The 12,464-nt window shown below is 48.6% G+C and overlaps 1 protein-coding gene across 1 annotated transcript; it reads left to right on the forward strand.

The window, feature by feature from the left end:
* Window positions 1–11,578: 11,578 nt before the first annotated feature.
* On the forward strand, window positions 11,579–12,076 carry LOC119339604 (two-component response regulator ORR24-like). Its single transcript, XM_037611594.1, has 2 exons — window positions 11,579–11,725; window positions 11,828–12,076. The coding sequence occupies exons 1-2, from the start codon at window positions 11,579–11,581 to the stop codon at window positions 12,074–12,076; spliced, it is 396 nt and encodes a 131-aa protein (XP_037467491.1).
* The last annotated feature ends 388 nt before the right edge of the window (window positions 12,077–12,464 follow it).

Below are 12,464 nucleotides of genomic sequence, written 5' to 3' on the forward strand. Positions count from 1 at the left end.
CCGACGACCCCCGCGACCGCTCCACACCCTAGCACCTCGCCACTTCCCCTCTCCTCGCGCTGCTTCACCCGACTAGGTGGTCCCCGTCGACACCACATCATCCCCACGACCACCATCGTCCCCGCACCCCACCAAGGAATCCAGGAGCTCTGCAGTGTTCCTCTACGTAATCTACGGCCAGCCGTTCAAGCTCGATGACTCTGCATCGTGCAGATCGAGGTCTTCTTCCACCTCCGGCCACCGCGGCCTCACCGTCGATCCGCGTCACCTCGTCAACCCCGAACACGCACGAGCTCCCCATCGTCTTCCTCTCGGTGATCTGCACCGGTTCCCCTCCCCCCCTTTGATTTGGTCGCCGTAGACTGTCGCACCACCGCGCCCCAGCTCCTGGTTGCCGTCCCCCGTGTCCGTGCTCCCCTCGGCCCCTGGCCGCGCCCTGGCCCCGCCCGGGCGCACTCACCGCACCGCGACCGCGCCTCAACTATGCTCGGGCCGCGCCCTGGCCCCGCCCAGGCGCGCTCACAGCACCGCGTCCGCGCCTCCACTATGCTCGGGCCACGCCGAGCCATGCTTTGTGGGACTTTTACCTCACTGTCATGTGCTGCCGTGACTTGCTAACCAAATTGGTTTGTGTCAATTTCACAAACTTGCAGGCTTATAGAATTAGAAATACTACTGTATTAGATACCCTCACTGTCATGGGCTTTCTATTATTAGTCAAGTAGTATGCTTAGAATCTTGTTGGGAGAGTAAAGCTTTGCTTTCAGTTTTTTCTTGTATGTGGGGATTGCTACAGCTCATACATGAGAAAATTGATAAATACTATGTCATTGTGTACTCCCTCCGTGCCAAGTGTAATGTCAAGTTTAGATTGGTCAATATGGTTCTTGTTTTTAAATTTTTTACATGCTCTCATTTTTTTGTGTGGGTAATGTTTTATATGCTCTTTATCTCTTCCCTTGACAGACATTCGACGAGGCAGTGGGCGATATAGCTTTCTAGCTTCTTAGGGGGGTTGTTCCTCTTTACAGGTGTGTTAAACAGGGTCTTATGTGGTCATATGGAGTTTATTAGGTAGAGAAAGTACCTTGTGATTTTTCTAATTTTGGACATATATCAAGTCTCACCAAGACATCTTCATTACAACACTCAGCTTATCCAAGACATCTTCATTACATTCTAGACAGGATAGAAGCCTACTTTGTTTAGAAATAGAGTCCGAATTTGAAAAGGAAAACCCTTAAGCCAAACATACAACAAGCATTGACAACATAAGTGGAGACACTAATTTTCTCTGACTTGTGGAGGCTCTAATCCTCAAGGATCATGGCTAAAATAATTTTCCATGCCTGATTAGTGATTATCTGAATCAGTTTGTAAACTGTAGAGGTGATTAATAGAAGTTTTGTATTTTCTAAGTAAAAAACCCCACATATGCACCAGGATGTGATCTGCTAGAACCAAAGTAGACCTAGCTCTGCATTAGTTGTTTTGTGCTTCAAGTGTCCCAGTCAAGGACAAACTGAGTGGTTGCAAAATAATATTATGTGGTCAATGTGGATTTACTATTTTCTGGTGATAGTTCTGAACTGGTAAATAAGTTAACATGCGTAAGTGAGACTTGGCATTTTAAAGCTTAGGGTCTTCAACTTCAACTATGAATTGGGATGATAATGTTATTTTGCCTTCTTAACAGAATGGTGTCATAATCAGAAAAAGCTGCTGCAAATGCATACCTTTTTTTTACAAGTGCATCTGCACCTTCTGGTCCATTTAGAGTTATCATAAATATATTTCCAAGGTTTTTTTCATCTCACTGTAGAGTCTTTGCTTCTGGACTCAATGCACATTCATCAGTCATAAGAGATAAATACTAGTAAGTCAAGGGCACCAGAATTTGATCATGCCTCTTTTGAGAAGTATGTCTATTGATTCAAAATTGCCATGGCAAAAATATGTTTCAGAAAATGACATGGACTAAAATGTCCTATAGATCATGATCCATAGACAAAAAAATGCCATGATCTATACAGTATAAATTCCATGTTGCATAGGCTATATTTTCCATGGGAGATGGCAATTTTGTTGGATCATGATCCAGAGATTAAAAAAATGCATAGACTATAATTTCCTGGCATGATCCATAGAATGAAAATGTAGAATAAAAAATGCCATGATCCATACACTATAATTTTCATGATGCATAGACTATATTTGCCATGGCCCGGTGCAAAAGAAATTTGCCATGTTGCAAAAAGAAAAGAAATTTGCCATGGTGCATATAGTAAAAACAATGCCATGATCTGTAAAATACATTTGTCATGCTCCATGAAAGTAAATTGCCATGTTCCAAATGTAGCAGAAGTTTCAAGTAGTGTTTTGTTTCTGTGTTTGAATAGGCAGCAAACTTTCTATTCTTTCTGTGTTTGTACAGACTTGCTAAACTATTGATGATTTTTTGTTGGGTGACCCATTATATCTGGAATGGAAGCTCACATAAGTTGAGCTGATTTTTGTCCATATGAAAGCAGAGGACCGTATGCTCTGTGGCTGGGTTTTGTCTCCGACCATTGTGTTGTGATGATTTTGCAGGTACCCCGAGAGGCCCTTGAGTTTGCCGGAATGTCGATTAACTTCCGTTCCGGCAAATTCGAGTACTCCATATGTCCTATTTTCAGCAAAGGTCATGCTGAAATTTTCCGTCCATTTTAGCATGACTTTGCTAAAAATCGGACATATGGGGTACTTGTTACTAATGCATGGGCCGGGGTATCTTAGTACTTAATTAAGTAGGATCAACTGCCCCTTTATTCTTGTTGCATTAAACCATAGGTGGCAATAGAGCCAAGTGATTAGGACCAACTCAGAATTCTCCTCAGCATCGATAAACCCTAGATGATAAACCCAACATATGTGGCAATAGAGCCAAGTGATTAGTGCTAAGTGATTAGGCCCAACCTAGGGTGCTTCGGCATCGATAAACCCTAAATGATGAAAACTTAACTTAGCATTTAGGGTGCCTCGGCGTCGACAAACCCTAAATTATGAAATCTTGGCTTTTAGGGTGCCTCGGTGTCGATGAGAATCTAAATGATGTACGCTTAGGCTTTTAGGGTGCCTCGGCATCGACAAACCCTAAATGATAAAAGCTTAGCTTTTAGGATGCCTCGGTGTCGACAAACCCTAAATGATGAGACCATGATCTTGTTCCTTGACAATAACCAACTTTTTGACCAAACTTTTTTCCTATTTAGAGCGAAACATGGCCCACAACGATGAGGCCAGCGGTTCGGGCGTCAAGCAATTCTGGGAGCTGTCCCAGGAGATGGAGGAACAACCTCACCGCTATGAGGACGACGCGGAAGACACCGATCCTGACTACACAACCCCTAGTGGCGTCGAGGATGACACCACTGATGGTGCCGCCTAGGATGCCACCACTGATGATGGCGGCGCACACACAGATGGCAGCCAACCGAAGAAGCAAAGGAAGGACCGGTGCCCGAATGCGCTTAGCACCCTCAAGGAGGAATTTACTCAAGTGGACTCCGACGGGCATCCAACGGAGCCCAAACATATAGTCAAGGGGTACTCGCTTCAGCTCGGTTGCATTCTCCGGAGCACCGTCTCGATCAACACCGAGAACCTTAGGCATAAGGACCGAGGGAATTTGCGCAACCTCCTCTTCACAAAGCTGCACGAACGATACAAGTTCCCCGCCGATTTTGAAAACACACGCCTCTTAGGGAATAAAGTGAATAGTGCCGCCCTCACGAGGATGAGCACGGCCCTGTCTACTTGGAGAAGCGCGGTGAAGAGAATGATTGATAAAGGTGATAGTTATGAGAAGATCAAGGCGAAATATTCTTCGATCAGCGAAGATGACTACAAGGAGTTCAAGATCAAGTGCGAGAGCAGCGCAACCTCCGAATCAAGTCAGTGGGGGAAAGAAATGCGGGAGTTGAACTTAGGGGAACACCAACTCGGCCCCGGCGGTTACAGAGTGGCGGAGCCTATATGGGACATGGAGGACGCGGAGCGTGCCGAGCAAGGCCTACCGCCCCGCTTTGAGAAATACAGCGGTGACAAACAGACCAGGAACTTTGTCAGGGCCCGGTACAAGGAGGACCCGATAACAAAGGAGCTTACCACGGATCCGAAGACCAGGGCGCTTGAGCTTGTTCTGGTAAGGAATACACCCCCGCGTAATTAGCTCCATATGGTTGCACTCTAATTAATCCCCAATATTTCTAAATGGTTCACGTTTCTTCCGCAGGAAACTAAAAGCAGTAGCGCGGTGTCGTCTTAGAGCTCCCCTTTCGACACCCCTTTAAATAGGGCGTTGAACTTAATGAAAAAAAAGGATAAGCTCACTAAGCCGACATCAGCTGGTCGTGTGGCCGGCAAAGGCTTGTCCACAAAATGGGGGTCATACTATACCGCAGGTGTGCGGAAGGAGAAAAAGACCAGCTCGGAAAGCCAAACGCGTGAGATTGACGCACTCAAGGCACAAGTGGCGCGGATTCCGGACCTTGTCCAAGAGCAAGTGGAACAACAACTGGGAACGAAGCTCAACGCCATGGTGCCTACGTTGATTCATGGCTGACGACGTGGATTGCGGGCGGCCAACAGGGGCCTCCCCCGGTTCCCAGCTTCACGGCCAGCAACTCGCACAGCACGCAGGCGGCGCCATTGGTGTCTCCGGCGGCGCCATTGGTGTCTCCGGCGGAGGCGGTATTCGTGTCTCCGGCGCCGGCACGGGCATTGGAGCTTAATGCACCCGGGTGTACGCCGGCCGGCACCTCGCCAGCAAGCGCCCCCTCCGTTAGTTGCACGCCCGCCGTTGGCGGTGCCTCGACATTAGCCGAGCTCGACGGCATCACGGTAACTAAGCCTCTCGGCCGATGACTTCATCTCCTTGCCTTTGACTGGGCATCCCTGACGCCCTACATGTTTTCGCAGGGCGCCGCCGACGTTCCTTGCACTCTTCTGCACTTCGTGGGCGGCGAGTTGGTCGATGTCGCCAAGGGCAGAATCGTTCAACCGGGCAACCGCATGTTCCACGGTAATCCGATGGCACCCACAATGTATAGGGTTGAAGTGGTTCGGGTGCTGCCAGGATGCGACGAGCTGTTACCTCCGATTCGACCCGCTGGGGCGGACGAAGAAGATGAGATGACCCTCAGCGCCTGCGTAAACTGGCCCCTGCTTTGGCCGACGAGCCAGATTCATTTGGGGGCGGGGGACACCACCCCACAGACAAGACCGCCAGTCGTGCCGGCGCCAAGCCATGGCAAGAATGCCGCAACGCTACCGGACCTGCCGGACATCATTATGCCGGACATCCCTATGGCACAGGATACGGACATCCCTATGGCATAGGATCCGGACAACGACGACAACGATGACGGTACATTTACCAAAGTCGATAAGTACTTTGCCGAACATGGGTACGCTGACGAGTTCTGTGGGCCTATTTCTCAAGAACCCAACCAAGATGACCGCAATCTAGCTGATACGGCGGAGAAATCCAATTGCAATAGGCGTCGTCTGGCGTTCAGTTCTCAGGAGACGCCTCCATCTCCCGCCTTCACCGAGCCTCAGATAGCTGAGGTGCGAAATATTATCAGCCCCAACACGCTCAAGAAGGCGGTCTGTGAGCAGAACTCGGTCCCATTACAGGAGATCAAGAAGAAGGGACGGAAACGAAAGACTAACAAGGGCGCCGGTGCGAGCCAGCCGGCATCGAGTTCGATCCGTGCTCAGGACGGGCCACCTTCACCTAAGGATATCTAGAGGAGGGTGCATGTGGCGGGTAGGGCGATGCTACCGCCAAATATGCTCAATGCTGTAACCGGCGCTATGCGGAGTCTGCACGATAGTGTTCTTTCTTTGGAGAAGCGGCGTCTAAGAGAATGATGTGGCATACCCGGTTTTCGTGGCGAAGGTGCTAGAGGGCAAGGGCTTTGTGGATGGCGACATCGGGGGTACGATCGTCCTGCGGTTTGATGACATCTTTGCTATGTTTAACCTTCATCCGCTGCACTACACCTTTATTCGGTTGTTTTCGTTGAGTATGGAGATGCGGATCATTGGAGACAAGACCCCGGACATCGTGATAGTCGACCCCTTCTACATGCGTGCCAAGCACTTGAGCAGCGCTGGGGACCGCCAAGTTGCGAGTTCACACCTCGAAGGCGTCATTCTGGCAAACCCAGATAAGGATAACTTCCTTGTGGCTTACTTTCCCCGAGTAAGTCATCCCTTAACCGCCCCGTAACATATGATTTCTTAGATTTCGATCATTCTTTTTTTTCTAACATTCCGTGTTCTGTGCAGTGACACACATTGCACACTGATCCTCCTAAGCCCGAAATATTCCATGGCCACGTATTTCGACCTGAACCGTAACTCCAAGATAGACTACACAAATGTCAAGAAATTTCTTGATGATGATCTCCCCGGCTACGCCAAATCTGGAGGCACCTTCACCATGGCAGTTCGTAAGTACGGCAAGCACACCTTCTCACACAATACGAAGTTCTGCTGCGTCAAGCAGCCGCCTGGCGGTCAGAAGGATGCCTACTATGCCCTCCATCACATGCGGGCGATCGTAAGGGACCATCATCACCTTCTGCTACCAGATAGTCTCAAAGATTGGGCCGCAAGGTTGTCGGCAACCCAGGACGCGGACCTCAGACAAGAATTCTTTCGCATCTAGTCGGAGTTTGCGGACATCATCCATTAAGATGTCCTTCATACCTCGGGGCAGTTCTTCCGCAGATATCAACCGTCCAATAGTGAGATAGATGGAATGCTACAAATGCAGGGTGACAATGATCACGATTTCATGACCATCACGACAGACGACGGCTTCATCCACGATCCTGTCTGATGAGTCGAGTCGAAAGTAGTGATGTGTAGTTCTGAAACATTGATTGACTCATGTTGTAATTAAACTTTAAAGAATTCGTATGTCTCTTTGGTTTGGACAGTCGTTCAACTTAGATGTAATCGATGCTATTTATTAGTAGGACCATGAATCGTGCTATTAATGTCTTGCTTTTCTCTTTCGATCCTTTTGTTGCATACTTACATATTGCTTATGTATTGTCTGTTGTTTGGCTTGTGCATAGAGATGCCGTCGTATGTCGTGTACAAGGGTAAGGTTCCCGGAGTCTACGACGACTGGGAGGAGTGTCAGAGACAGGTTCACCGTTTTAGCGGTAACAGTTACAAAGGGTACACCACTAGGGCGAAGGCCGAATCTAGATACGCCCGCTATCTAGCGGGAGAGAGGAGGGAGCGTTGGAGGAACCGGATGAAGACCAGTTTGATCGCGATGATGCTCATCGTGATGACCGCAGCTCTCTTCTATGTCATGGTAGTTTAGATGATCGATATCGACTTGTAATGTGAAGACAAACTCGATACTCGCGGTCTTGAGACTTGTAATGTTTTATCTTTGTTCGGTCTTTTGAATTCGGAGACTAATATGATGAATTGTATTCGGAGACTAATCTTCTATTGTATTCGATGAATCTGCTGTCGTTGTGTGCTGCTGTCTATATTTTGTCCAATAATATATTTTATAACCTATGCAAAAATCAAAAAAGGAAAAAAAACCAAATATTCATACTAATAGCGCATCACCTCCAGGTGCGCCATTAGTATGCCAAAGGATACTAATGGTGCATCACCTCAGAGTGCGCCATTAGTATGACAAAGCACATGGTTACGTATGGCCCCCTGGGAGGCATACTAATGACGCATGTTCTTACATACTAATGGCGCACTGCGTGGTGCACCATTAGTATACCAGATACTAATGGCGCACCAGTGGTGCGCCACTAGTAAAAAATACTAGTGGCGTGCTACTAATGGCGCACCGGTAGTGCGCCATTAGTAGGCAAAACCGGTGCGCCATTAGTAGGCCTTTTCCTAGTAGTGCACGTAAGAATGTATGTATTATATATGTACGAATTTCATGACCATGCATGTTTATATGTGATCTACACAAAAAAAGACAAATATATAGATTAAATTTTCCTTTGTTGTGGCATGCCACTAATCATATTATTTAGGAAAAATTTACTCATAGTCTCAGCACAAGTATATGTATTTTAGGAAAACATTGACATTTTTTTGATCTTTTTGTTTAAAAAATGGGTTCCCTGGAGCCCGTCCTGTAGAACACAAGTCCTGCCTCAACCGCTCTTTTTGAAGCATGTACCCTCTAGAAATTATGGAGTAGAGAATTCTAGGTCCTTGAAATTGAGCTTTCTTTGAATTGATACGCATGAAGGCGCATGCTTTATGTTTTCTCATGGGAGAAAAGCCTTCATTGTTCAAGCCCATGAAGCTGTATAAGCCCTGAATCGTGTGCTCTTCTTTCAAATTTTATCTCTCATCGTTGCTTGATTTTGCGTCATGTACAGCTCCTTCTCAGGGACTAATTATTTAGGAAGAAATTGATTTATTGGTAATTGACAGCTTGTTTCCATGCATTTGATTCTAATGATTCCCGAGGCTTGCCATTTTTGTTTTCTAAAACAAGAGCTCTCTTCAAATCAACAATGTTCCATTTTCCATTTACGGCAAAAGTCCTTAGCTGTTTCCATCCCAAAATTTAAGTACTTATCTATACTATCAAGACTTGCCATTTTGATTCAATTGGCTGACTTTATATAAATAGCTAGACACGCCATATCGCCTCCACCAAAATCCATCACATACCGAGAAAGGGTCCCCCCCCTCCGCTTTGTATTACAAAGCAACGACATCGATACAACCAACGATAGGTGCTGGAGCGGAAACAACACAAGCACACCCAAGAGAAATGAAAGAGAGAATAAAAAAAGAGAAAAATGCTGACAACGGCGGATCAACGAAAATGAAGATGACTCGCAACTGCTGCGCCCGCTGGAGAATTCCACCACGATCCTAGCACCCCGAAACGCCGCATACCAAGCAACACCTTCAAGAAGGAACCAGACATGGCCTAGGGTTTCCCTCGGTATGCGAAGAGCCATGGGAGGGAAGGGGTATGTCCGACACCCTTCAGGAAGATATGGCGGCGGCCACGGGCGTCACCGGATCGGTGCTGGACAAGTCGACAAGGATTTCTCCCAACCACCAACCAACCACGACCCCGGACGATTCGTCGTGCTCCACCATACTTGCCGTCCACCAATATGTGCCACCACGGACACGTAGTCATCATTGCCGTCTCACCGTGACAAGCGAAGCGAGACCAGCGTGATCGAGAGGAACCAGCCAGAAATGAGGAACAGCAGGGTCAGCGGCCAAGTGGGAGGGGACAGCCTCCGCCACCCTCGGCGGTGACCAACCAGACGTAGGACATGAGCAAACCAGCCACCCCTGCCTGGCCGAGCCCGAAGAGGGCCCGTGAAGCTCCTGTGGCAGCGCTGCAGTACACGCGCCGCCGTCTCCGCCACCCCCTGCCTGAGACACACCTCCATCCGCCGGAGATGACGCTGGAAAGCACACGCCAGGCCCACCCAGACCCAAATGGGGCCCAAAAGGGCCCAGATCTGGGCCTGAAGGGCTCCACTTCCAGCCATCGCGCCGCCCTACAGCCAAGCAGCTGCACCACCGCCACCTCGCCACCCGAAGCAGTGCCGCCGGCGAACACGAGCCGCCGCCGGATCCGTCGCCGGCCTGGATGCACCGCCGTCGACCGCCATCGCCCGAGCCGCAGCGCCTCGCGGGGGGAAAACAACAAGGCCTCCGCCGCCAGCACCACGCGAGCAAGGCCCGGTGGCCTACGTCGGCGGCGGCGGGAGGGGAAAAGGAGGGGGAGGCGCTGGGAGGAGGCGGGGAGAAGGTCCCCCGGTCGCTCCGCTTGGGGAGGCCACGCGCAGGGTTACAGGGAAGGGGGTGGTGGGGGAGGGACGAGAGGGCGAGCGGGACAGGGCGGGCGCACGCCGGTGACCGGTGGCAGGGGGAGGGGAGGGGGAACCCTAGCGGGAGCTCCTCGAGTCCCAGAAGCAGAATAGGACCTCTAAAAAATCCATCACTTCAGAGCTTGAGAAGCAACTGCGGCAGCGTCGTAGTGTTTATACACCCGACCGACGATAACTCCGATTCCATGATGGAGAAGGAACCTCATACAGGGCAAGCTATGGTAGACTGCAACTCTTGTTGTCTTGCATGTTTGCATGCACGTAATCATGCTAGGTTTGATTTCATGTTGTTAAAGTGCCATTCACATTTAACCAATTTATACAATGCATTTTTGTAATGCTTTCCTACTCTCAGTAAATGCATCTTATAAATTGGTTAAATGTGAATGGCACTTTTGTACATCTCAAATTAATACCCTCAAATTTATATGATGATAATATGTAATACACACCTTTGTATATCTTGTTTTTCAGGAGATTTCAATATATTTGTAATCCTACTCTAAGTAATGACTCTCACCTCGTCACCCGCCGTCTCCGGCTATAAGAGCTCGGTTAATAATATAGCCAGCTGACGGCTATGTTGAACCGCCATTTTATCTATAGCCACTCGGTGCGGTCTCCAAATCACCTCGCTTGTTCAATGGATCATCTCTTAGTTTATACTATATCACATGATGCAGTAATGCCGGACAATTGAAAATTGATGGTGGATTAGAGATACCGATCATATTCTTTCAACGTACCAGAACAATTTGGTGAGAATTGAGGTGAGGGTATTAATTTGAGATGTCATCTCAAGGACCCTCTTTTGGAATACAAATGATATCATCTATAGCTCGAACATCGGGTGAGAAAATAACAAAACGAAAACCAAGAAAGTAGACTGGGTCATGCGCCTGACCACGAACAGATACATTGACATTCGACAATGGAATGGAAACAAAAGTAGGGAGCTTCATGGAGGAGAATGAAAACAAATAAAGGCACTGAACTACAGACATCTGTCGCCTGCACAATATGTATTTCTTTCTCTTCTTTGTACACGATATATCTTTCTTTCGTTTTCTTCTTTGTAAACAAGAGATTTAAGGGTGCCATTCAATCACAAGTATACGAGTGCACACCATCTCCTTCCCCGGTCAAAGAGAGTAAAAAGACACCCTCTCCATCTCCATTCAACAGAAAAAACCAAGAGCCTCTCCTTCGTAATTCAGAGCAATTGCTGGGAACACAGCCGTGGGTTTTCTCTCCTCTCATCGATGGAACCATGAGCCAACGTAAATACTGTATCTGCAGAAATTATGGAGCAGAAAGAGTACTGCATGCAGTGCACACACGCACGGGGGCAGAGTGGCCTTCTACCTCTCAACCGCAAGACTACCACACCTCTCTACTATAAATAGCCCCCTGCATCCTCCAGCCCTCTCACCACTCCAGTCCTTCTCCTCTCCAATCCACATTGTTCCGTTCTTCCTGTCGCGAGGAAGCCATTGTAGGAGCTGAAAGAATCATGGATCTAATAGAGGTTTTAGGTTGTGCTCTTAGATAGTAGCGGGGTTTGTGTTGGTTAGCTCCCGTTGTTTTTAATTAGTGTTTTCTTGATAGTGTTTGGCTGTTTGCCTTGTCAGGTCGGAAGAGTTTCGGAAAACATGGCCGTGATGGGTGGGGACCAAAGACAGAGGATGGAGGCTCCCGCCGAGGACAAGTTCCCGGAGGGGTTGCGCGTGCTTGCCGTGGACGACGACTGCCCCTGCATTAAGGTACTGAAGGCTGTCCTGTGCCGCTGCAAATACAATGATGAGTCTCTCTTGATCCCTCCACAATCGGAGCCATAGCCATTACAATCGGAGCCATGTGATAGTTTTCTGTCAGTGATGAATAATGCTTGTTGCTGTACAGCAACGACAGTGATGGATGGGATGACGGCGTTGAAGATACTCAGAGGAAGGAAGCAGGAGTTCGACCTATTGATCATGGACGTGCGTATGCCAGGCATGGACGGCTTCAAGCTCCTCGTGATGGATCTGCCGTTCATCAGTACTATTCTCACTGCTCAAACCAAAGTCTTATTTTTCGTTCTTTTTAACACGCATGAGCTGAGAATACTTTCACTCCTGAATTTTGGAGATCGCAAGGCCAGCATGTGAGGTCCTGCACCACCCATCCTTCGGTTCCCTCCCCGTTGCCGCTTACATCGGCCCTAGCGCCACCACCTCGCCATCTGCCGCAGCTGCACCTCGCCCCGTTTGCTTCACTTCCATGTACTCGTCGGATCGCCAAGTTCGTGTACCAGCGCCGTGTGTGTTTTCTACCGCCAAGTACAACGACGACCCGAAGACCCTAGGATCGTCAAGTTTTCCTCTCCGCGTGAATGACTACCGCCGCTTGGATTCAACAAGACAATGTGTACCACAACGTTCACGACAACCGTGAACATCTACACCGCACCGACTCGCTCCGGTCCAAATATGCACGCTTTGAAGGTTTAATCCGAGACGACACCCGTGGACGAATGCATGTTTTGTATGCACCCTA

This window comes from Triticum dicoccoides, chromosome 7B (genome assembly GCF_002162155.2).
Source record: "Triticum dicoccoides isolate Atlit2015 ecotype Zavitan chromosome 7B, WEW_v2.0, whole genome shotgun sequence".
NCBI classification, from domain to species: Eukaryota; Viridiplantae; Streptophyta; class Magnoliopsida; order Poales; family Poaceae; genus Triticum; species Triticum dicoccoides.

What these genes read in the sequence shown, in the direction of transcription:
- LOC119339604 (XM_037611594.1), top strand. Translation starts at nt 11,579, where the DNA reads ATGGCCGTGATGGGTGGGGACCAAAGACAGAGGATGGAGGCTCCCGCC. An exon ending in TGTGCCGCTGCAAATACAAT is followed by an intron (nt 11,726 to 11,827) that starts GATGAGTCTCTC and finishes TGTTGCTGTACA; the next exon opens with GCAACGACAGTGATGGATGG.